Here is a 25,778-nt window from a genome sequence, read left to right as displayed (position 1 = left end):
ACAGAGCCCCCGGGTACAGAGCCCCCAGTACAGAGCCCCCGGGTACAGAGCCCCCGGTACAGAGCCCCCAGTACAGAGCCCCCGGTACAGAGCCCCCGGTACAGAGCCCCCGGTACAGAGCCCCCGGTACAGAGCCCCCAGTACAGAGCCCCCGGGTACAGAGCCCCCGGTACAGAGCCCCCGGTACAGAGCCCCCGGTACAGAGCCCCCGGTACAGAGCCCCCGGTACAGAGCCCCCGGTACAGAGCCCCCAGTACAGAGCCCCCAGTACAGAGCCCCTGGTACAGAGAAGAGACAACAACATAAATCTAGGGGTCAAATTAAATTCAAAGCTTTACCCTTCATCACGAACAAGATAGATAACTGCAAGTTAGCACTATTTTACTTGTTGTGTTCTCACCATCTCTTTGATATAGCTTGAACAGGCAGTTCATGTATTATTGTAGACTAACAAGGCTATTGAAAGGAGCAGCGAGTGATTCATCAACAGCCAGATAGACTGGGAGAGGAAATGCTGTCATTTACAACAACAACAATGGCATTTACAACTGCTCATTATTGCACTGCCTTACAGAGACTGATCAGTTCATCGAAAGGAGGGAGGCAAAGACAGACAGACAGACAGACAGACAGACAGACAGACAGACAGACAGACAGACAGACAGACAGACAGACAGACAGACAGACAGACAGACAGACAGACAGACAGACAGACAGACGTTTTAGAGAGGGGATCCGAGGTGCTTAGCTCACTTAAGCAGCCACCCATGATGAGATGATTCTGAGCAATCTGAAAGTTAGCACTTTTCATTCAATAGCGTAAATGGTTTGCCAAGTCTTGAGAGACACGCCCCAAAAAACCTCTCAGAACAAGTAGAACATGTTGCTCTTATGAGAGCTACAGCCACAGTGTTAGAAGCACACCCTTTAGTCTTGTAGCCTGGTCCCATCTGTGTAATATCTTCTTCAGCCAGCTCATTTATTGTTTATATATCTATTGGATCATCTAGTACATCTGCTACGTCATGTACGTTTGTACTTTTGTCTAGCCACCCAGTTCCCTCTCTCTCTTGCTCTGAAGTACATAACTATGAGATACAGTCTGGTCAGATAGCATAGCCGGCACTCTTCTGACAGGCAGGGTAATTGTAGGTTACCAGCTGTGGTAAAAGCACTGGGCTCACCTCTTCCATCTTCTGAGGAAACCACTAAGAGCCCTCTTGCTCACCTCCGAGTGGGAAAACACTGCAACTACCATACAGACGGCACAAAATGGCAGACAAAGGATCAGGACTCCCGCTCACCTCATAATAGGAAAACACTGCAACTACCATACAGACGGCACAAAATGGCAGACAAAGGATCAGGACGCCCAGGCAGTGGGGATGTTAGTTTCACCATAATGAGTGGAAGTAGAAGCACTATTAGGTGGACCGATGTTGTATTCAGATGTTGCATGTACGGTTTGTGTGCTCATCTCTAACAATAGCATTGAAACCATAGAAATAAATGATATGTCTATGATTGGAACCTTCTGTTCTCCAGCTAAGGCACTTTGAAAGAAGGCTGTATGATAAGTTATATTGCTCATATGATCTTGTCCTTGATTTAAAGAACATTCAGCTATATTCATCACCTGCCTCGAACTTCTAGGTGCCAGACTTTTCCTGGTCAGGTCACCTACAGTAGTTGGCCTGTAGTAACAGTGGCCTGTTATACTTGAGCCTCAGCCATGAAAGTAAACATAGTTACAACAAAGCCCAGAGAGAAGGATAATATGGAGATTTGAAATACTAATGTGAAGAACAACCTTGATCATTAATCTAGACTAATGCAAAGTTATTTATATTCTTGCACTGACTATGTAGAGGACTCCACACACTCACTCACACAGACTCCAACACACACTGACACTCCAACACACACACTTACTTTGCTCACACACATTCCTACTGACTCTACACACACACACACAACCTTGCAAACATTTTTATTTTATTTAACCTTTATTTAACTAGGCAAGTCAATTAAGAACAAATTCGTATTACAATGACATCCTACCAAGAAGAGGCAAAAAGCCTCCTGCTGGGACGGGAGCTGGGTTTAAAAACAAAAGTCGGACAAAACACATTACAACAAGAGAGACACCCTAACAACACATAAAGAGAGACACCCTAACAACACATAAAGAGAGACACCCTAACAACACATAAAGAGAGACACCCTAACAACACATAAAGAGAGACACCCTAACAACACATAAAGAGAGACACTCTAACAACACATAAAGAGAGACACCCTAACAACACATAAAGAGAGACACTCTAACAACACATAAAGAGAGACACCCTAACAACACATAAAGAGAGACACCCTAACAACACATAAAGAGAGACACCCTAACAACACATAAAGAGAGACACCCTAACAACACATAAAGAGAGACACCCTAACAACACATAAAGAGAGACACCCTAACAACACATAAAGAGAGACACCCTAACAACACATAAAGAGAGACACCCTAACAACACATAAAGAGAGACACCCTAACAACACATAAAGAGAGACACCCTAACAACACATAAAGAGAGACACCCTAACAACACATAAAGAGAGACACCCTAACAACACATAAAGAGAGACACCCTAACAACACATAAAGAGAGACACCCTAACAACACATAAAGAGAGACACTCTAACAACACATAAAGAGAGACACCCTAACAACACATAAAGAGAGACACCCTAACAACACATAAAGAGAGACACCCTAACAACACATAAAGAGAGACACCCTAACAACACATAAAGAGAGACCTAAGACAACACAGCAAGGCAGCAACACATGACAACAACACAGTAGCAACACAACATGGTAGCAGCACAAACCTGGTACAAACATTATTGGGCACAGACAACAGCACAAAGGGCAAGAAGGTTGAGACAACAATACATCACGTGAAGCATCCACAAGTGTCAGTAAGAGTGTCCATGATGGAGTCTTTAAATGAAGACATGGAGATAAAACTGTCCAGCTTGAGTTTTTTTTTTTGCGGATCGTTCCAGTCGCTAGCTGCAGCGAACTGAAAAGAGGAGCGACCCAGGGATGTGTGTGCTTAGGGGACCTTTAACAGAATGTGACTGGCAGAACGGGTGTTGTATGTGGAGGATGAGGGCTGCAGTAGGTATCTCAGATAGGGGGGAGTGAGGCCTAAGAGGGTTTTATAAATAAGCATCAACCAGTGGGTCTTGCGTCGAGTAAACTAGCATGGGTAGGATGGTCCTGGGGTGAAAGAGGAGCGATTATGATAAAGGAAACCAAGTCTAGATTTAACCTTAGATATGTGCTGAGAGAAGGACAGTGTACCGTCTAGCCATCGTCCCAAGTACTTGTATGAGGTGACTACCTCAAGTTATAAACCCTCAGAGGTGTGTGTGTGTGTGTGTGGGGGGGGGGGGGGGGGGGCATTCTTCTTACCGAACTACATGACCTTTGATTTAGAGGTATTCAAAACAAGGTTAAGGGTAGAGAAAGCTTGTTGGACACTAAGAAAGCTTTGTTGTAGAGCGTTTAACACAAAATCCGGGGAGGGGCCAGCTGAGTATAACACTGTGTCATCTGCATATAAATGGATGAGAGAGCTTCCTACTGCCTGAGCTATGTTGTTGATGTAAACTGAGAAGACCGTGGGGCCTAGGCTCAAGCCGTGAGGTACATCCTTGGTGACAGGCAGTGGCTGAGACAGCAGATGTTCTTTATCTTTTCTTTTACTTTATACACTGCACTCTTTGAGGTAGTTAGCAAACCAGGCCAAAGACCCCCTCATTCTCCTTAGCCAAACCACAAGAATGGAATGGTCTACCGTATCAAAAGCTTCGGCCAAGTCAATAAAAATAGCAGCACAACATTGCTTAGAAGCAAGGGCAATGGTGACATCATTGAGGACCTTTTAAGGTTGCAGTGACACATCCATAACCTGAGCGGAAACCAGATTGCATACCCGAGATAATACTATAGACATCAAGAAAGCCAGTCAGTTGATTATTGACATGTTTTTCCAACACTTTTGATAAACAGGGCAAAATGGAAATCGGCCTATAACAGTTAGGATCAGCTTGATCTCCCCCTTTAAATAACGGACGCTCAATCATCATATACGCTGCTGCTACTCTGTTTATCATACATCCTGATGCCTAGTCACCTTACCCCTATACATATCTAACCCTACCACACATTTTAAATATGGTACTCATGTTCTATTTCTCCTCTGTTTTTCTTCTACTTGACTTTATTTATTTTCTAGTATTGTTGGGAAAGAGTTCGCACGAAAGGCACTTCACTGTACTTGTGAAAATGACAATAAAACTTGATTTTGAAGCACCACAGTTTTTTCAGGGCCGTGTGAGACAGAGATAGAGTAAAGCCAAGTACATGCAGCGGAACAGTAGTGCTTATGTCATCCCTCCCTCGTTCCCTCTCTCCTTCCCTCCATCTCTCGCTCTTTATTTCTCTGTCCACTCTGGGACACAACATTTGCCAAATTAGGCAGAAAATATAATCCATTTGGAGGACTGCAGAAAAGAAGGAGGACGCGGAGTGATAAGAGCGTATAAGGAGAGAATTTTTCCATTAAAAATATTCAGCAGAAGATTTATCGGCTGTACACTCTCTCTCTCTGTGTGTGTGTGTGTGTGTGTGTGTGTGTGTGTGTGTGTGTGTGTGTGTGTGTGGGGGGGGAGGGAGGAAGTGATACCAAGTGTGATTGAATCTGTTTAAGTAAAATAGCCTCTCGCCATGGACTAGTATCCTTACCACAATCATCATAATAACAGAGATGACTAATAAGACTAGCAATGGACATTCTTTAAATATGATCAAGTATCATCTCACATCATTCTCAAACCATAATCTGTCTAGCCATCCTGCTGAATGAGTTTGCAAAATGACCCACTGGTTTGTGATTCATTAATATGCATACTATTCAAACATAAAATCCCCGTGAGGCCTGCTGTAACATCATGAGTGACAGAGCAGTTAGCTAACCAGGGCACACAGACTGTCATTAGTGCACACTAACCTCTGGCTCTCTGGAGTGGATAAATATTTCATCTTCATGCGTACAACACGTAAATGCAGTTGACACATAACTCTAAATTACATCCCTGGTACATGTAAAATACTCTGACCTACGAGCTACGACCCAGACTTGACCTTAACGAGATCGAACATGCGTACGCAAATCCTGTTTTACATAACTGATGGGAGAGAAGGTTGTGTGCACAGACAGACAGACAGACAGACAGACAGACAGACAGACAGACAGACAGACAGACAGACAGACAGACAGACAGACAGACAGACAGACAGACAGACAGACAGACAGACAGACAGACAGACAGACAGACAGACAGACAGACAGACAGACAGACAGACAGACAGACAGAAAAAAAGAGAGAGAGGGAAAGTCAGAAAGATAAATATTTTGTTACTTTATTTTTGCAAGATTAGATGTACAACTCAAATACTTTGACATATGATGTGAGTAGATTAGTATGGATTACTTTTGTCGCATCATTTGTAGACATCAATGTTCACTAGCCAAATTAAGTTCCCAGTCATATACCCTTAAAAGTTGAGGGCAGCAAGTGTCTTCAAGGGTATCATATTATACCCTTGAAGTTTGAGTTCTGGAACATTAACAGAGTTACAGAACACTGAGAACTATATCACCCATGTATTACTACTCCAGGTAGACCAATAAAATGTGAGATGTTTATCTGTGCACTAAAGTCCATCTCACCCCGCCACACACTCCTGCTCTCCCCAGGAAGGGAAGGTTTGTTTATGATTGGGCTGTGAACTTCTAAAACACTAGGAAGGTCGCTTGTAAAAGCCACTCCTACAATGTACCTCACATTTCTCCTTTCCATCCAGAGAAGAGGATTTGGAGGTCGCTAAATGAACAGTGATGTTGTTGACTAATGATTGGAGAGCAACATGTTGTTGTTTATTATCAGTGGTACGGATTAAGTACTTGAATATGTTTACCTCTGGAAGAACCTGAGTAAATCTACCATAATGGTAAACAGTTTTATGATTACAGCACATATTTTGTTCAAGAGCAGCAGGAGAAAGCTAGGATCACCTTGACTTGACTATGTATCCTCATCACATGCACCCTACAGTAATCCAAGCTCATTTCTGCATAACCTCAGTCATTCTGCATTCAAACTGTACAACCTTCTCGTTGTCATAACCTTCATAGATGGATTACAGCGTTTTGTTACAAGCTCTGATAAAACAACTGGAGCAATGTGATGATAGACAGATAGATGAATGCTGTCACTGGTTGAACACTGTCACTCTTGTCTGAGAAACTGCCAGGGACAACTTTACATTCAAACGCCAGGGAAAATACTGATACTCACTCACTTTTGTCTCACTCAATCTCTCACTTACTCTCTCTCTCCCACCCTCTCTCGCTCTCTTTCTTCCATCTTATCCTCTCTCCCACCCTCTCTCTCTCCTAAATGAATAAGTCACGAGTCGGGTTCGTAGCATTGCTCTAATGAGTACGGCAGGAAGTGGCAAAGCGAGGGAACGAGGGAATGAGAAAACGGATAAACGAGAGAGAAAGAGACAGAATTAGATGGCAGAGGTGGAGGAGGTTAGAGACACAGCCCCATAGCGTTTCCAGGAACTATAGTAAATGAATGGCTTGATTTGACTCGGACTCTGAGGTACGGCATTGGAGATTCCACTACTAGCCTCTCACAAGACAAAGATCAAACAGCCTTAGCAAGGCTCTGCAATCTAGAGCCGCTGCAATTCTGATTAAATTACCAAGAGAGAAAGTTGGGCAATTTCCTGTCACCTTCCAGCCTTAACATCATCTTCTCTGAATTGCCATTATTATCTTTGTATATCTGAGTTATTTGATGGTTATTTCCTTCCAAATACATTTGCAGATCGTACAAAGTGTTCTCAGTTCTCTGACTAGCCTAACGTGTTCTTCTAAAGCTGGAAATCTAACAAAAGCGATCTTTGGCTTTTACAGTGGAGATCCAATTTATGATGAATCGATGCAACTAAAAACAACGATCATCATAGTAATCAACATCCACCACAAACAACTACCACCATGTCGATAATCAAGGGCCTCCATTACCATAACCGTCACCATCATCTTTACAGACTTGATCATCATCTCAATTAGGAATCAGATTAATAATGGGCTCTGGTCTACTTATGGATATCCCTCATTTGCATAGCCAAAGAAGCCAATGAGATGCAGTCTCAGGCTTTGGCAAAAGAAACACGCACATACATAAAGAGTTTGCAGAGTGAACTAGGTAAACCCTCCACCACTCCATTGTATGAATCCTCTCAGCACATTGTGAAGTCAACTGCATGCAATATAGAGATTATCATCATTAGCACTTTTCCCACAGTGCACCTCTGGGGAATGGGACCTATGGGATCTATGTGATGGGAACAGCACACGTTGGAAGCATGTCAACGAGGACGACTCAATTGTTCATTGTTATAGCTGATTTATATTTCTAGTATGTGCATGTTCAAGGGCTTGGCTCCAACAGGAAGCCAAAGGTAGCTTATATAATGCCTATTGAATGCTCGATTAATGTGTCTGTGACTCGCTTTCAAATCACCCTCACACACACTCAGCTTGCCTCTGAGAAACTACAGTAGTCTCAGGAATCCCGGAATATTTGGAATTGAAATGAGAGAGAGAGTGAGAGTGAGAGAGAGAGAGAGAGAGAGAGAGAGAGAGAGAGAGAGAGAGAGAGAGAGAGAGAGAGAGAGAGAGAGAGAGAGAGAGAGAGAGAGAGAGAAGAGAAAAGCAGTTATCAAATCTCATTAAAGTTACAAAAAATATGGGAAAGTTTGCAGCAGGCCTGACTTTGTGTGGAAGTGATTGGCTCAGCTGCTTTTTACTGATCAAAGGGAATCACTCATTTAGAATTAAAAAAAACTGTACATTCTGTGTGCTGGGGCTCATCTAGAGTACAGGGCTTCACAAGTGATATGACATGCTATTCTATAAAATCATTTCTCTGTAATTAATATTACCTGATTGAGCTAATCATGTAAATGTAATTAACTACAAAGTCGGGGCACCACGAAATAATGTTTATAGAGCTGTTATCTTCTGAATAAACACTTGAAGAACTAGTAATATTTTACATCAATAGCAGTCAATATTAATCGTCACCTTATTTCAATCTCATCTGAAAGTTGTCAATTCTTGGTTATCTTCACAAACTCTGGCTACCATGTTGAATCAGCAATGCAAAATTGGGTTTAATTATTTATTTACCAAATACCTAACTAATCACACAGAATTACATATACACAGAATACAAATGATGTCATACAGAAAACGTCCCTGGTGGACGGAACCTGTATGATGGCTGGTTACACAAAGAGAGGGGGGTTGGGTTTGAGTGAAAGAGCGGGAAGACTGAGGAACAAAGGGAGACGCTATGCTATCGTAATTACAGTATCTTATGCATTCTAAATTACCGCCCATTTGGAAAAGGAAAATGCAATAAATATTTACTCTGAGCTGCGCTTCGGTAGGTTGGTCGTAGATGCTGGCCGTGTTGGCCAACAGAGATCTTCCTGTCCTCAGAAGAATGTCTCTGGTGGTAAATTGGATACGTTGTGGTACCTTCGTTGTGTGTTAGATTGGATACGTCGTCCGTCCTTTCCTAGCCCACGTTTACAGCGGCCGCTGCTAACTCAATGGCTAGGAGGTATCACTTCTGTAGTGAATAAGAGTTCAAAGTTCATACCATTCACAACCAAAGCTCACGCTGAGGTTGGCTTAGTTCTGTACTTGACATGTTAGTCCTTTTTAACGCAGAGGCTGCAGACCTCACGTACCCGGAACACAAGGTTACATTTTCGTCAAGGGCTTATATAGTGGAGGGGGAGAAGGGTGTGTTTCATAGTTTATAACCCATGTCTCTTCACAGGGGCAGGCCACTGATTGAGCAGGGCTCTTTCCTTATGAAAATCCAACTCTCTCATTTGGAAGCTAAAATTACATTTAATCTTCTAACAAACAGTTTCAATATCAAACATTTAAATTGCACAACAATTCCATGTGAATCTGATAACTAGAATGTGTAGACTTTCCCAGATACAGTTTATGTCGTCCTGTCATCAGTCATAATGTCTCAGATGACAACCGAACTGACATCCATACTCATTAAGTACCAACGCATATTTTCAACTGGTTCTATTACCGAAATATGGTTCCTTTCCCCCCACTTGTTTGATGTTCCCAGACTCTCTATGTTTAACAAAGGCTATTCGAGAGTCCTTCAGTAGAGTCAGAGAGAGAGGGGAAGGGAGAAAGGTATTTATGAGGGGGGTCATAAACCTTACCCACAGGCCAACGTCATGACACTGGGAATGTAAGTGGATTTGATATGTTGGTTCTGTCAGAGAAGTTTAAGGGAAGGAGGGAGGGTATGTTATCACTACAACACGGCAAAGTGCATCCGTCATCTCCACCTGGCAAATGAAGGGTTCTTCAGTTCTGTTATTATTTTACTTGTTTCTCTGAGGGAGAAGAGAAAAGCCATTTCTATAATAACTTCTTGTTGGTATCGTATGAGAATGCAACAATAATTTCCAACTGCCGTTATAATCTCATGAAAGGAGGGGGAGAGAGGGAGAGAGTAGGGGAGAGACGGAGAGCTCATCTGGGGAGAACAAAACAGGAGTGATAATAGTGAGAACCATCACAACCTCCCTCTCTCTATGGGCATCCCAGGCCTTGTTCTGTCTACATAGTCATTTTAAACGGAGAAGAAAAGTGGCTTTTGAGAAAGGCAAAGACAGAATGGAGAACAAGCAATTTGCCTGCTCAATAAATGCCCTGTAATCTAGTGGCAGAGAAGAATGCCACGCTTCTCTGGCTCCCATTTCTCTCTCACTTTTCTCTCTCTATTTATCTTTTCCCCCCTCTCCATCATTTTCAGTTCAGCAGAGAGAGAAACGGAGCTGTGTGATTCTGATGTTGTGTTCTGCTGGGTGGTGCTGGTTTTTAGGCCCTGCTGTTATTGGAACAGTACAGGAACAGGATGTTTGGAATGACTGGCCGAGGCTTGGTGTCACCTGGTTGGCTGGTTGGAAATGGGAGCATTTAATTTTTTTTTAACACATTCTAGAACTCAATTTCTATAATACCAGTAGTCTCTCTTTCAAATGCTATTTAAGAACAGGTGTATGGACCTTCTGTATGAGAAATACCGATTCTCACGTATCCCGCATACAGCTCCAACGTTTTGGCATGAGTGACCCATCACGTCTGTTTTTAAGCCTTGGAGAGGAAGATACAAAGCGCCTTTCACACACAGCCAACAATGGCAAACCGTTCTCATCTATCTAGTCTATTAAGAACAATGCTAATGTTTCCGCAGGGATCTATAAGACAAATAGACCCCTGAGAACACACCACAAAGGCACAAAAGACTATACAGGATACAGCCATTGTCTGAGGCTAGACTAAGCAATAGTTTCAAAGCGCTAGTAAAAATAGGTGTCATTAAATCAATGAAATACATTTACGGAACCATTTAACTAGAATATAGAAGTTCAACGCTAAATCCGTCAACTGAACTTCCCAGCAAAACCTTGAATGACCTCTGATTCCTTTCTGTACCAATCGGATCATTGATGTCTTATCAGCCATAACATTTTACTCTCCAATACCAGCCTCCTGTCACTACTTATCAGGGGTAAACATCTGGAAGCAGCTGCCCAGGCCTCTACTATTCTGTCCAGGGGTGCTGTTATGTCTTCACACCACACTGCAGTGGCAGAGATACAAGAGCAGACTTGTATGTAGTTCAGTCCGGGAGCAAGCCAATCAGGCTAGACTATCTCTCTGCTGAGGTTGTGTCACCTGTCGTGTCCCATAATTTCTGGTTTCACATCGCTACACTGTGGCTCCTCTTCCTGACAGAGGAGAGTGGAACCGAGCAGGGCAGTGACACATATCCCCTCAGGGGAGAACAGGAAGGAAGGCGACACAGTGAGAGACCTGAGGTTTCACGCCTAGTCAATGTGCTAGGTACAATAAAAATCAGTTATCGAGGCCAGGGCATATGCTGGCTGTTAGTTTTCACTAGTTACTCCATTCAACAACCAAACACAGAAATGGGATACCAGACAATTAGGATGTCTTGATCTGCAAATACAATTTGTGTTTGTTTATTAGACTAGGATCTGGTGTTAGTGTCTCTTACCTGGTATACGTGGTAGGCGTTAGAAGCGCGTCCTTGCAGAAACACAGAGGGAATCCAGACATTGATGAGAGCACGGTGAGCCCTGGGGCAGAGGAATACACAGTAAGGGTTATAGATACTGTAGTATTCATCGCAGGAAAGCTGTCATTCATAAAATATACTACGACATTAAAGAGAGGGTCTTCAATAGATTCAAGAATTCACTACTACTACACTTATATGAAGATCACCTTGTCAGGAAGCATAAATCAGAACCATGAAGCGCTACGGTATTTGCCTGGCTACCCATCCATACCACTCCGGCCAAACGCCACGGCCACTAGCGTTTCTTCTCCACGATGAATGTATGGGGAAATCGACAGAGCAGCGGAATTCAGGATGAGTCGTCAGGCAAGCAGAGTATTAAACCATGAGAACTTTCACCTCAGGAAGGAAAAAAATGGCTACCTACATAAAAACTCCAGGAGACCTTTCATTAGGGAAATGGAAAGAACCCAAAGGGAGATCAAATGTGAACCTGTATGTGGTTTGACCGCTGAGGTGCTCCTCACTACCTCCTACCAGAGGACATTACTACCACCTTGCTGGAACACAGTGTTTCAGACACCCAGGGTGTGTTCAAAATCGCACACTATCCCTATATAGTACACTACTTTGACCAGAGCCCTATGGGTACTGGTCAGAAGTATTGGACTATATAGGGAATAGGCTGCCATTTCAAGCACCCAGTCAGCGGTTACAGTGCTCTCGTCCTCTACTCCTGTTCCCTGTGTTTACTAAGGGACATAACCCATTTAAAAAGCACAACAACAGCATCCGTCCCTCCTTCATCACAAAGGTTGAACTGTGTTCTTTATTCACCGGAGCAAATGAAGACAGTCGTCAAGTGTCTCTGTGGTGTGTGTGTGTGGGTCTACACTCTGTTGTCTTTTGCAAAATCACATACTATCCCCGATCAGTTTTGGGATTAGTTACTTGAAAAAAGTATATTACATATTACTCTTTACATTCAACAAAAGTATCTTGTTACTTTACAATATTACTTTGTGTGGAAAGTAATGCGTTAGTTATAAACTGGGTGGTTCGAGCCCTGAATGCTGATTGGCTGACCGCCATGGTATATCAGACCGTATACCATGGGTAGGCCCCATTTTTTTTTACTGCTCTAATTATGTTGGTAACCAGTTTATAATAGCAATAAGGCACCTCGGGGGCTTGTGGTATATGGCCAATATACCACAGCTAAGGGCTGTGTCCAGGTACTCTGCGTTACCTTATTGCTTAATTATATTACTTTGCATTACGATCAAATATAGGCTACTTGCTGGCGCTGCTTCCTCTGCTAGTCTACAAGTGCTGCACTATATATGTATATATATATATACACACACCTTAAGTCAAACATCTGTACAGATTTCCTAACTTTCATTCAAAATCTTTCTCTCGAGCCGCCAGTTCTTCGTTGTTTGACAGAGTAACTGTAATAATAACTGTAATAATAAGTAACGTGTTACTTTAGTCCGTTACTCATAAAAGTAATCTGATTACGTAACGAGCTACTTTTGTAATTCGTTACCCCCAACACTTTCCCTTATATAGTACACTATTTTTGACCAGATCCCTATGGGCCCTGGTTAAAGGTAGTGGACTATATAGGGAATAGGCTGCCATTTCAGGCACCCAGTAATAGTCACGTGTTATAGCCCTCTAGTCCTCTACCCCCGTTCCCTGTGTTTAATGAGAGACATAACTGATTTAAGCAGCACAGTGACACAGCCTCCCTCCCTCCTCCCTCACAAAGGTTGCACAGTGTCCTCTTTTCACCGGCGCTAACGAGGACATGAGGAAAGTGGTCAAGTGGGTGACAACCTCGGTTCAACTCTGTTTTAAATGAGACGACAAGGGTCATCCCTGGACCAGGAGAGCTAGTGTCAACAGGCTTTGTTTACAAATAGCCCTTTATTTTTTTTACATTTCTACATTTTCGTCATTAGCGGATGCTCTGATCCAGAGCGACTTACAGTTTGTGCATTCATCTTAAGATAGCTGGGTGAGACAGCCACATGTCACAGTTGCACATTTTAAGTAAGTACCTTTTTCCTCAATAAAGTACTTATCATAAAGTACTAGCCAGGTTCTATTAGCAGTTAGTACAACACCTGTATATACACTGCATGTACAAAACATTAGGAACACTAGGAACACCTTCTGTACCCTTTTTTGCCCTCAGAACAGCCTCAATTCGTCAGGGAATGGACTCTACAAGGTGTCGAAAGTGTTCCACAGGGATGCTGGCCCATGTTGACTCCAATGCTTCCCACAGTCATGTCAAGTTGGCTGGATGTCCTTTGGGTGGTGGACATTCAAATCAAATCAAATCATGCAATGCAATGTGCTTCGCAGAAAAATAACTAATAAAAACAATGAAAATAAAAGCTGAACTATTTACTACACAAGAAACATAAGACAAAAAACGAAATAACGAAGAAAACTGAACGACTAAAAAGCACGCTAAGGAAAAGCAAAGCTAAAAAGCACACAGGAACCTGTTGAGCGTGAAAAACCCAGTAGCATTGCAGTTCTTGACACTCAAACCGGTGCACCTGGCACCTAATACCCCATTCAAAAGCACTTAAATCTTTTGTTTTGCCCATTCACCCTCTGAATGGCACACATACACAATCCATGTCTCAATTGTCTCAAGGCTTCAAAATCCGTCTTTAACCTGTCTCTTCCCCTTCATCTACACTGATTGAAATGGATTTAACAGGTGACATCAATAAGGGATCATAGCTTCCACCTGGATTCACCTGGTCAGTCTATGTCAGGGAAAATATTTTGTACACTCAGTGTACACAGTAATGTATGTTTACAATATACAGAGTATATAGTTTACCATGAAAATGGTTTAGTGTCTTATGACTGGGGATCTACAGGGCTGGGGTTGTCCTCCCCTGATTTTAAAGACTGTCATTCTCACTCACTGTCACAGATTTTCAAACAGAGAGGTGGAGTTAGAGACCAGCAGTGAGAGAGGAAGAAGGATATTTTCAGAGACGTCTGAAAACGGTCACCTACCTTCCCTCACCTGAGGTGATAAAGATACACATGATGATGACAGAGCTGAGCCGTGGTGTCAGAGATACACATGATGATGACAGAGCTGAGCCGTGGTGTCAGAGATACACATGATGATGACAGAGCTGAGCCGTGGTGTCAGAGATACACATGATAATGACAGAGCTGAGCCGTGGTGTCAGAGATACACATGATAATGACAGAGCTGAGCCGTGGTGTCAGAGATACACATGATGATGACAGAGCTGAGCCGTGGTGTCAGAAATACACATGATAATGACAGAGCTGAGCCGTGGTGTCAGAGATACACATGATAATGACAGAGCTGAGCCGTGGTGTCAGAGATACACATATACAGTGCATGACTTTTTCCACATTTTGTTGTTACAGCCTTATTCTAAAATGGAGTAAATCGTTTTTTTCTTCATCAATCTACACACAATACGCCATAATGACAAAGCAAAAACAGGTTTTTAGAAATGCTTGCTAATTTATTTTAAAAAATCTAACGGAAATATTACATTTACATAAGTACTCAGACCCTTTACTCAGTACTTTGTTGAAGCACCTTTGGCAGCGATTACAGCCTCGAGTCTTCTTGGGTATGACGCTACAAGCTTGGCACATCTGTATTTGGGGAGCTTCTCCCATTCTTCTCTGCAGATCCTCTCCAGAGGAGGTCTCTCCAGAGATGTTTGAACGGCTTCAAGTCCGGGCTCTGGCTGGGCCACTGAAGGACATTCAGAGACTTGTCCCGAAGCCGCTCCTGCATTGTCTTAGCTGTGTGCTTAGGGTCATTGTCCTGTTTGAAGGTGAACCTTTGCCCCAGTCTGAGGTCCTGAGCGCTCTGGAGCAGGTTTTCATCAAGGATCTCTCTGTACTTTTCTCTGTTCATAATTGCCTCGATCCTGACTAGTCTCCCAGTCCCTGCCGCTGAAAAACAACCCAACAGCATGATGCTACCACCACCATGCTTCACCGTGGGGATGGTGCCAGATTTCCTCCAGACGTGACGCTTGGCATTCAGGCCAAAGAGTTCGATCTTAGTTTCATCAGACTTGTTTCTCATGGTCTGAGAGTCTTTAGGTGCCTTTTGGCGAACTCCAAGCGGGCTGTCATGTGCCTTTTACTGAGGAGTCGCTTCCATCTGGCCAGTGCTGCAGAGACGGTTGTCCTTCTGTAAGATTCTCCCATCTCCAGAGAGGAACTCTAGAGCTCTGTCAGAGTGACCATCGTGTTCTTGGTCCCTGACCGAGGCCCTTCTCCTCCGATTGGGATCTGAATACTTTCCGCACTGAATATAATAGAGATAGTCAGACACTGCTCATGTGATAAGAGATTTACTGTGGATGTAGATATGGGGAGATAGAAGGTGCTTACGTCTCAAAATCTGATAGGCTGGGGTCGTCAGAAGTCTGGCTCAGGTCACCAGGAACCTTTATTCAAAAGTAAGGAGAGGAAGATGGAGCGAGAGAGAGACGGAGCGAGAGAGAGAGCAAAATGTCACTGTTTATACAAAATGTCACTGCGTTACTATGTCAGCTACCTTTCATCCATTTCTACTTTACACAACCCTTTGTGTCTGAGCAGCAGGGTTGGGTAGATCCTGAGGGAGAGGGCGTCTTTCTGTGTGACCAGCGGAGCAGAGCACTGTGACATTACTGTACTCTGCCCCCCCCCTCTCCCCCCCATCCCATCACCACCACTCTCACGTCAACGTACTGTACGCACAAAAAAAAACTATTGGAACTCATAGTGGAGTGCGTGACACCATAGGGCCTCTTGTTGTTGTTAATCCCTGGATAGGAGGGAGCGCCAGAGGCAGAGATGGACACTATTACCCAGCATGGCTGTAAGGGATCCATTCCTATAATCTGTCTGCAACTTCTCCTCAAATCCCCCCACAACCCAGGGACACATGCAGGGGTAATTCTTTGTGTGTGTGTGTGTGTGTGTGTGTGTGTGTGTGTGTGTGTGTGTGTGTGTGTGTGTGTGTGTGTGTGTGTGTGTGTGTGTGTGCGGGGGCTGTGTGTGTGTGTGTGTGTGTGTGTGTGTGTGTGTGTGTGTGTGTGTGTGTGTGTGTGTGTGTTTCAACAGCCTTTTGTCTTTCATTTTCAATGTGTGGACTGTCTATTAATAGAACAAAAGGGTCTGGTGTAGAGAAGATGAAGTAGGGCTCTCACACCCCAGAGACAGGGCCACAGGGCTGGGATAGAGGGTGCCACATCTCCTCTACTCCCCTCCTGCTCCAGCCCCAGGGACCAGAGAACCACACATACAGCTTGCCTGGTCAGCCAGCCAGTGTGCGGCCAGAGCTGGGCCAGCAGATGAGGGCTGGAGCTCTGGGATAAGGGGTAGCCTGGGGTAGTTGATTTGTTACCGAGTGGCCGGCAATCTCCCGTGTGTGTGTGTGTGTGTGTGTGTAGAGGGTAACTCACTGGTCCTCTGAGGTCGATGAGTTCCTGTTTCATCTGGTTGATGAGGTGGTCCTTGGCCATCAGAGAACGGTACAGACGCTCATTGAACTCTATCAGCTCACCGTGCATCTCAGCCACCTAGTATAAACACGCGCACACACACACACACACACACACACACACACACACACACACACACACACACACACACACACACACACACACACACACACACACACACACACACACACACACACACACACACACACACACACACACACACACACACACACACACACACACACAGGGTGGTTGAGTCCAGGCTGCTCACGACATCAGCTGTCAGTGTCCATAACAGACCTGGACAGGGTGATAGGTTTCTGCCACCAGCATGTCACAAACAGAGACAGCCAGATAGCTATGACATTCATTCATTTGTCTGGGGACATCAGGTGTCAGGGTAGATTGAGGACAGGGACATCTGGCTATGACCGGTGAATGATGTCCTTTTTGACATGTCTGTAGCCATCACTGACCCTAATACACAGAGTATAGCACCGCAAACACACTGGGTTAAAATAAGACATCATAGAGTCTCATTTTAAAGTGAGACAGAATGTTTTAGCCTGGCTGTTGGTTTTAACAGGAATGTTTGGGATGAAAACTACCAAGGAATTCACTTCAGTACCAGGCTAGTTTGAGAATGATTATTTTAAGAAAGCTCATTGTCTGTTATTATGAGGGAGAGATGTAATTATAGTAGTTAAAAAGCAAGGAATAATGAAGACAATTCTTATCTTATAGCACAAAGTTGAAAAATAACCTCAACATGGCATCTGGGAGAGGTGAGGGAGAGAGAATTATAGTAGTTAAAAAGCAAGGATAATGAAGACAATTCTTATCTTATAGCACAAAGTTGAAAAATAACCTCAACATGCATCTGGTAGAGGTGAGGGAGAGAGATTATAGTAGTTAAAAAGCAAGGAATAATGAAGACAATCTTATCTTATAGCACAAAGTTGAAAAATAACCTCAACATGGCATCTGGTAGAGGTGAGGAAGCAAACTTTTCCTTTGTTATAGTTTTCCAGCTATAATTATTTCATAGTTAGCTAACATTTCAACATTCACCTAGGTTTCTAGGTCACTATTAATAAATACAGTCATTTTTAACTTTCCAGACAGAATTCAAACACAGTGACCTCAGGATCAGGTAGAGAGAGTTGGGCATTAAAATGCAGAACTTGACATCTTTGAAGGCAGCACCATCAAAACACTCCTGCTTCCACGGTTTCTACTTTGAAATGCACTCAACACTCAACTTTCCCATCTCAGGAGTTAACCTGCAGCTTCCTTGATGTTGTCTAACTCTACAGAGACCGGGAGAGACAACGGGCATGTTGAATGATGTGAACACACCCACCCACACAAACACAGGTACAAACACACACAAACACGGACACACAAACACGTGTGCATGTGCACGCTCACACACACACACACACGTGCGTGCACACACGACTCAGCTGGCATTTGGAGTACCAACAGCACTAGCGAGGCCCAGCAGTGCCGCATCACCTTTGACAGCCACCCTGTGGGGAACACTGAACAGCACAACAGAAAGGTTCCTAGCTACCAAGTCGGACCAACAGAACTCACTGACGGAACATCGGATCATTCTGGAAAACTCAATCCATTCATCACCTCTATTTATTTGTGCCGTAACTTTCAAATAGGACATTAAAAAAAGAAATTAATTTGAAGCGTGAAGGAACCCAATTAATTCTCAGTGAGAGGGAGCTAATCGGTTTGTTATTCTGCGGCCGCGCCTGCTGATTTGCACATGTCATTTCAGTCAGTCACAGCCACTTGCTAACGCTCCCAATTCAGTTCAACAGGCGAGGAATGCACATGCGGTTTCAACCTCATTACTCACCATGCAGCGCTGGTCGGGAAGACAGGACCAAGTCACTGCATTCATTCATTCAATGTTTTGTTTAACTGGGTTTGAATTTAGAAAGGTTGTCCATTTTCTATTTCAGCTTTTCCATTAAAACACTCAGAAATAGCAATGCATCTTATTGAGAGCAGTTAGTTTTGGTTTATTGTAAGTTATTTAGGACCTACAAACTAACTTAACAGTAAAACCAGTTGTCAGTCTCTATTTGTGGGCCATATGACAGTTCTATATGGCACTGTTGTGATGCAGGTGATCCTAGCAGTTCCCTCCCTCCACCCCCCTTTCTCCCATACCCTCCCTCCCTTTCTACCCCCCTCCCTCCCCCGCTTTCTCCCTTCCTCCCCTCCCTCCCCTCCCTCTCTCCCCAGGCTGACAGTAGTGTGAGGTGAGCAGCAGTTAGTGAGGCGAGCAGAGATGCTGTGCTGAGCTGGGAGCCTGTACAGAGAAGTCCCAGCCTAAGCAGAAATGGCCACCATAGCTGACCTGCTATCTAACACAAGTAATTGGATGTGAAACGAGTCTGAAGAGAGAGAACAGAGAGAAGTGGAAAGAGGAGACGACAGGCTTAGCTTTCCCTCAGAGCGGTAGCATGAGAGAGGGATGGATGAATGTGTGTGGTGGAGAGGGGGATGAATGTGAAAGCAAGGGAGGACTGGAGGAAGAGAGGGGGGAGATTGGTGTCAGTGTCTGGGTGCACACTGTCGCTCTCTCACTGACTCACTTTACCCAGCAGTCTCCACAAACAGGAAGTGACATGAGCAGGGAGACGGGTGGTGGGGAAGGAGGAGGGGCGGGTAGAGGACTAAGCTGTCCACTCAGATTGGCACGCATGCAAGCACACACAGGCACGCGCACACACACCCACACACAAATTGGCAATTTGTTGAGCATTATTTAGTCCATCCATCTCTTCCATTTTTAAGATCAATATAGGAATGGCTACAGTGGAGCATGTTTCCAGGCATAGGCTGGTATTATTGTGAGTCTTTTCTAAATTGAACAGAAAGAAAGCCTGTTAGTAATTGCTGTGGTGTTTCTGCTGTTGGATAATTAATGAGAGAGAACAGATCAAAAGGAAGATCCAGAGATCCCACAGGAGTCCCCGACCCATATCTCACTGTTACACACACACACACACACACACACACACACACACACACACACACACACACACACACACACACACACACACACACACACACCACACGCACACACACACCTCACTGTTACACACACACACACACACACACACACACACACACACACACACACACACACACACACACACACACACACACGCACACACACACCTCACTGTTACACACACACACACCTCACTGTTACACACACACACACACACACACACACACACACACACACACACACACACACACACACACACACACACACACACACACACACACACACACACACACACACACCTCACTGTTATACCACACACACACAGACCCTCAAACACCCAAATCTCATTGTAGAACAAACACCCTCAAACACATATCCATCTCTCCTCCACAAAAAGACTACTACATCCCATAATAGTATCTTACAATATTATACTATTTCATATCACACCTCTGAACTTGGTTATAAAGAATTGTGGTTATACATGTGGTTATTACATATTCCAAATGAAAGCAAATCTCCTATACTTTCCAACTATTTCACTGTGGCCACCAGTAAAACCCATTGTCAATAGCAACAGCCAACAATACTAGCCAAGCTGCTGTAGTCTAAACATCTGCATGTTTCCATGACTTCAGAGAACATAAACAGGCAAACCAGATAGTAACATAATGTGGAGGACAAAAGAAAAATGTACGCTGTCTGCCAGTACATTTAAATAAAGTTGTCACAGCGTTGAACTGAGATTTAAAGTGAAAACGGAAGTACCCGTCTCAGCATGTTTAGGAAAGCCCTATTGAGACTGACAGGCAAGCAAATGAACGCATCATTAAGTAAACAATAAAAAAGACATAGATAAATGCATAAATAAGTGAAATGACAGTCTTCCCAAACACAAACAGAATTATTTCTTATTAAAGAAATATAAAACACTTATGAATAATTGACTGCAACCTCATTAAAATAGAGGAGGGCGGTGTTCCCGGGGTTTGCTGATGTCATTGTCTCTCGGCACAGAGGGCCACACTGTCGGTTGGTCATTAGTTAACCAGCATGCCAAGAACTCCCAGAACCACCCACTCCCTGGCTCTGTCTCTGAGTGACTGCATCATCGTCATGTGTAAAAACAGAATTAGAACTGTGCATCAGCTGCCTACAAACTCCATGACTGTTTGAATACTTTAGAAATCCCTTCTTGAAGTAATCACAGGGATTTGACCAGGCTGGATTAGTGACAGCAATCCCCTTCACTGATCTGTGATGACTGGGTAGATAGTTTTAAGTCGTATTAGTCGTATGTACAGGATACACATGGTATACACCTTCCAACGAAATGTTTACTTGCAGGCTCCTTCTGGACAACGCAACAACGAGAAATAACAAAAGATAAGAATAGGAAGATAAAGTAAACGGCTCAGTAGAATAGAAAAAACATTTGAGCTCTAACTAGTTGCTGCCATATGCAGAGAAATCCATGACTTCTCCATCAGCTCCATGAAAGGGAGTGAATGAGGGTTGAAGGGAGAAAGCTACTTTCTGGAATGAAATGCAGCCATCTCAGCTGTCTAAGTACTGGTAAGGGTAAGACTGAGCCAGACAGTAGTGGTACTAGTAGTACCCACCTCTATGAGTTTGCGTTCATAGCTGGCAGCCAGCTCCTCAACATCACCCATAGACCTGCTCTGAGGGGCCGGAGTAGGATCATCACAGTTCCTCACCATGGCGAGAGCTGGAGAGAGAGGGGGGAGAGAGAGGGGGGAGAGAGAGGCAAACAATTACTTGGGGAATAATAATAATAATTTGATGGGTGTTTATATTTGTCCTGTTTCACACATGTACAATTGTGTATGATATGTATGTGTGAAATGGAAATGTGTTTTCCCTGTGGCTCAGTTGGTAGAGCATGGTGTTTGCAACGCCAGGGTTGTGGGTTCGATTCCCACGGGGGGCCAGTACAAAAATATATATATATATAATAATAATAATTTATGAAATGTATGCATTCACTACTGTAAGTCGCTCTGGATAAGAGCGTCTGCTAAATATGTAAAAATGTTTTTTTTTGCACAAATTCTAGCGCCCTCTGAGACATCCCCGGAAAGAGGGTTCCCGGCCAGGGTCAGCCATTAACAACAGTGACCCAGGAGCAATTAGGATTAAGTGCCATGCTCAAGGGCACGTCAACCTTTTTTCAACATGTCGGCTCGGGGATTCGAGCTAGCTACCTTCTGGTTCCTGGCTAAACGCTCTAACCACTATGCTACCTGCCTCCCAACATAATGAGTTATATTAATAAGAATAAGTGTTTGATATGCCTGGGGCAACAATAAACAAACACACACACACACACCATTATCACTGGATAATTATGCAGAGTATTGTCTTGTCGGTAGTTAAAGTAAAAACCAACAACTGTTTGATGGGCCGTTTTTTTCCACACAGCTCTAATTGTCTGTTGGAGGCATGGGTCAGAGAGCAGAGCGGTTACTTCCTGGAAAGCTTTAAAACAGCCTCCTCTCTAAGGTACTAAACCCGCTGTATGTACCAGGGGAAGTAAACAAGTAAACATTGTTGTTATGACAACCATTTTCTCTAATTACTGTCTTTTTGTACCGAGATTCACATGAAAAAAAAAGATTGTTTCTCCAAACTTCAGACTATTGTATCAAACTGACACGCTGCTTGGCTCTCCCCACATACTCCTAAAACTGTGGTTCATCACTACTAGTTCTAGCTGGCTAACGTCATCAATACGGGCCTACAGCGGTTCCACGTCAGCTATAAACATGGTGTAATCTAGTTTTAGGAGGAAGAACAACAGAAGTTAGACTAGAGGGACTTGGAGGAGCGGTGGCTCCTTTCTCCTTTAACACCTTTATATATAAGGTCCCACATTAGGTTAGATAACACAAACACACACATGCACACAGACCTACAGCACTGAGGCGACAAAGACGGAGAGAAACCTCTTTCCTCAAACTCAAGCGCACACACGCACACACGCGCACACACACACGCGCACACACACACATGTGTGCGCAATACACAAACAAACATCTCAGAAAATAGAGAATAATAACCCACTTAAAATAACAGATGTAGGTTTTGGTTGAATTTGAAGAGAAACTGTCCAAATCTCTCAGTCCTAATAGTGATAAAGGGCAGTGTGTGTCTGGTCTCGCAGGGGCAGATATTGATTTAGGAAGATGATTGCTGGTCCAGAGGAGACAAAAGCCCAGCCTGCTGCTGAGAATCTGAGTGATACAGCCCTGATAAGAGGACGACGAGGAGGACAAAGTCAATCAACCCTTTCAACACGCACACATACACACCTCCCCAGTCTACACACACCTCCCCAGTCTACACACACCTCCCCAGTCTACAGTCTACACACATCTCCCCAGTCTACACACATCTCCCCAGTCTACACACACCTCCCCAGTCTACACACACCTCCCCAGTCTACAGTCTACACACATCTCCCCAGTCTACACACACCTCCCCAGTCTACACACACCTCCCCAGTCTACAGTCTACACACATCTCCCCAGTCTACACACATCTCCCCAGTCTACACACACCTCCCCAGTCTACACACACCTCCCCAGTCTACACACATCTCCCCAGTCTACAGTCTACACACATCTCCCCAGTCTACACACATCTCCCCAGTCTACACACACCTCCCCAGTCTACACACATCTCCCCAGTCTACACACACCTCCCCAGTCAACAGTCTACACACATCTCCCCAGTCTACAGTCTACACACACCTCCCCAGTCTACAGTCCACACACATCTCCCCAGTCTACACACACCTCCAGTCTACACACACCTCCCCAGTCTACACACACCTCCCCAGTCTACACACACCTCCCCAGTCTACACACATCTCCCCAGTCTACACACACCTCCCCAGTCTACACACCTCCCCAGTCTACACACATCTCCCCAGTCTACAGTCTACACACACCTCCCCAGTCTACACACACCCCTCCCCAGTCTACACACACCCCTCCCCAGTCTACACACACCTCCCCAGTCTACACACACCTCCCCAGTCTACACACATCTCCCCAGTCTACACACACCTCCCCAGTCTACACACACCTCCCCAGTCTACACACATCTCCCTAGTCTACACACATCTCCCCAGTCTACACACACCTCCCCAGTCTACACACATCTCCCCAGTCTACACACATCTCCCCAGTCTACAGTCTACACACACCTCCCCAGTCTACACACACCTCCCCAGTCTACACACATCTCCCCAGTCTACACACACCTCCACAGTCTACACACATCTCCCCAGTCTACACACATCTCCCCAGTCTACAGTCTACACACACCTCCCCAGTCTACACACATCTCCCCAGTCTATAGTCTACACACCTCCCCAGTCTACACACACCTCCCCAGTCTACACACATCTCCCCAGTCTACACACATCTCCCCAGTCTACAGTCTACACACACCTCCCCAGTCTACACACATCTCCCCAGTCTACACACACCTCCCCAGTCTACACACATCTCCCCAGTCTACAGTCTACACACACCTCCCCAGTCTACACACATCTCCACAGTCTACACACATCTCCCCAGTCTACAGTCTAGACACACCTCCCCAGTCTACACACATCTCCCCAGTCTACACACATCTCCCCAGTCTACAGTCTACACACATCTCCCCAGTCTACACACACCTCCCCAGTCTACACACATCTCCCCAGTCTACACACATCTCCCCAGTCTACACACATCTCCCCAGTCTATAGTCTACACACACCTCCCCAGTCTATAGTCTACACACACCTCCCCAGTCTACACACACCTCCCCAGTCTACACACACCTCCCCAGTCTACACACACCTCCCCAGTCTACAGTCTACACACACCTCCCCAGTCTACACACACCTCCCCAGTCTACACACATCTCCCCAGTCTACACACATCTCCCCAGTCTACACACACCTCCCCAGTCTACACACATCTCCCCAGTCTACACACATCTCCCCAGTCTACAGTCTACACACACCTCCCCAGTCTACACACACCTCCCCAGTCTACACACATCTCCCCAGTCTACAACACCTCCCCAGTCTACACACATCTCCCCAGTCTACACACATCTCCCCAGTCTACAGTCTACACACACCTCCCCAGTCTACACACACCTCCCCAGTCTACACACATCTCCCCAGTCTACAGTCTACACACACCTCCCCAGTCTACACACATCTCCACCAGTCTACACACATCTCCCCAGTCTACAGTCTACACACACCTCCCCAGTCTACACACACCTCCCCAGTCTACACACATCTCCCCAGTCTACAGTCTACACACATCTCCCCAGTCTACATACACCTCCCCAGTCTACACACACCTCCCCAGTCTACACACATCTCCCCAGTCTACACACACCTCCCCAGTCTACACACATCTCCCCAGTCTACACACATCTCCCCAGTCTAGTCTACAGTCTACACACACCTCCCCAGTCTACACACACCTCCCCAGTCTACACACATCTCCCCAGTCTACAGTCTACACACACCTCCCCAGTCTACACACATCTCCACAGTCTACACACATCTCCCCAGTCTACAGTCTACACACACCTCCCCAGTCTACACACACCTCCCCAGTCTACACACATCTCCCCAGTCTACAGTCTACACACATCTCCCCAGTCTACATACACCTCCCCAGTCTACACACACCTCCCCAGTCTACACACATCTCCCCAGTCTACACACACCTCCCCAGTCTACACACATCTCCCCAGTCTACACACATCTCCCCAGTCTACAGTCTACACACACCTCCCCAGTCTACACACACCTCCCCAGTCTACACACATCTCCCCAGTCTACAGTCTACACACA

General features: G+C 44.8%; 1 protein-coding gene across 5 annotated transcripts in view; it reads right to left on the bottom strand.

Annotated features, from left to right (window-relative positions):
• snx29 (sorting nexin 29) overlaps positions 1 to 25,778 on the bottom strand; it is a 110,852-nt gene that overhangs the window by 25,651 nt on the left and 59,423 nt on the right. For 3 of the 5 annotated variants that reach the window (XM_014179669.3, XM_014179668.3, XM_014179667.3), the window contains exons 15-18: positions 21,508 to 21,614; positions 16,804 to 16,920; positions 15,746 to 15,801; positions 11,288 to 11,369 (exon numbers count right to left, since the gene is read on the bottom strand). In XM_014179669.3, coding sequence (XP_014035144.3) covers positions 11,288 to 11,369; positions 15,746 to 15,801; positions 16,804 to 16,920; positions 21,508 to 21,614 — 362 coding nt within the window. Of the gene's footprint in view, positions 1 to 8,586; positions 8,792 to 11,287; positions 15,660 to 15,745; positions 15,802 to 16,803; positions 16,921 to 21,507; positions 21,615 to 25,778 lie in introns of all 5 variants that reach the window. The other 2 variants (XR_014383000.1, XR_014383001.1) reach the window with 2 other exon arrangements.

The sequence above is a fragment of the Salmo salar genome, chromosome 28 (genome assembly GCF_965601325.2).
Source record: "Salmo salar chromosome 28, fSalSal1, whole genome shotgun sequence".
In the NCBI taxonomy this organism is placed as follows: domain Eukaryota; kingdom Metazoa; phylum Chordata; class Actinopteri; order Salmoniformes; family Salmonidae; genus Salmo; species Salmo salar.
This window is presented reverse-complemented; position numbering and strand designations above follow the sequence as displayed.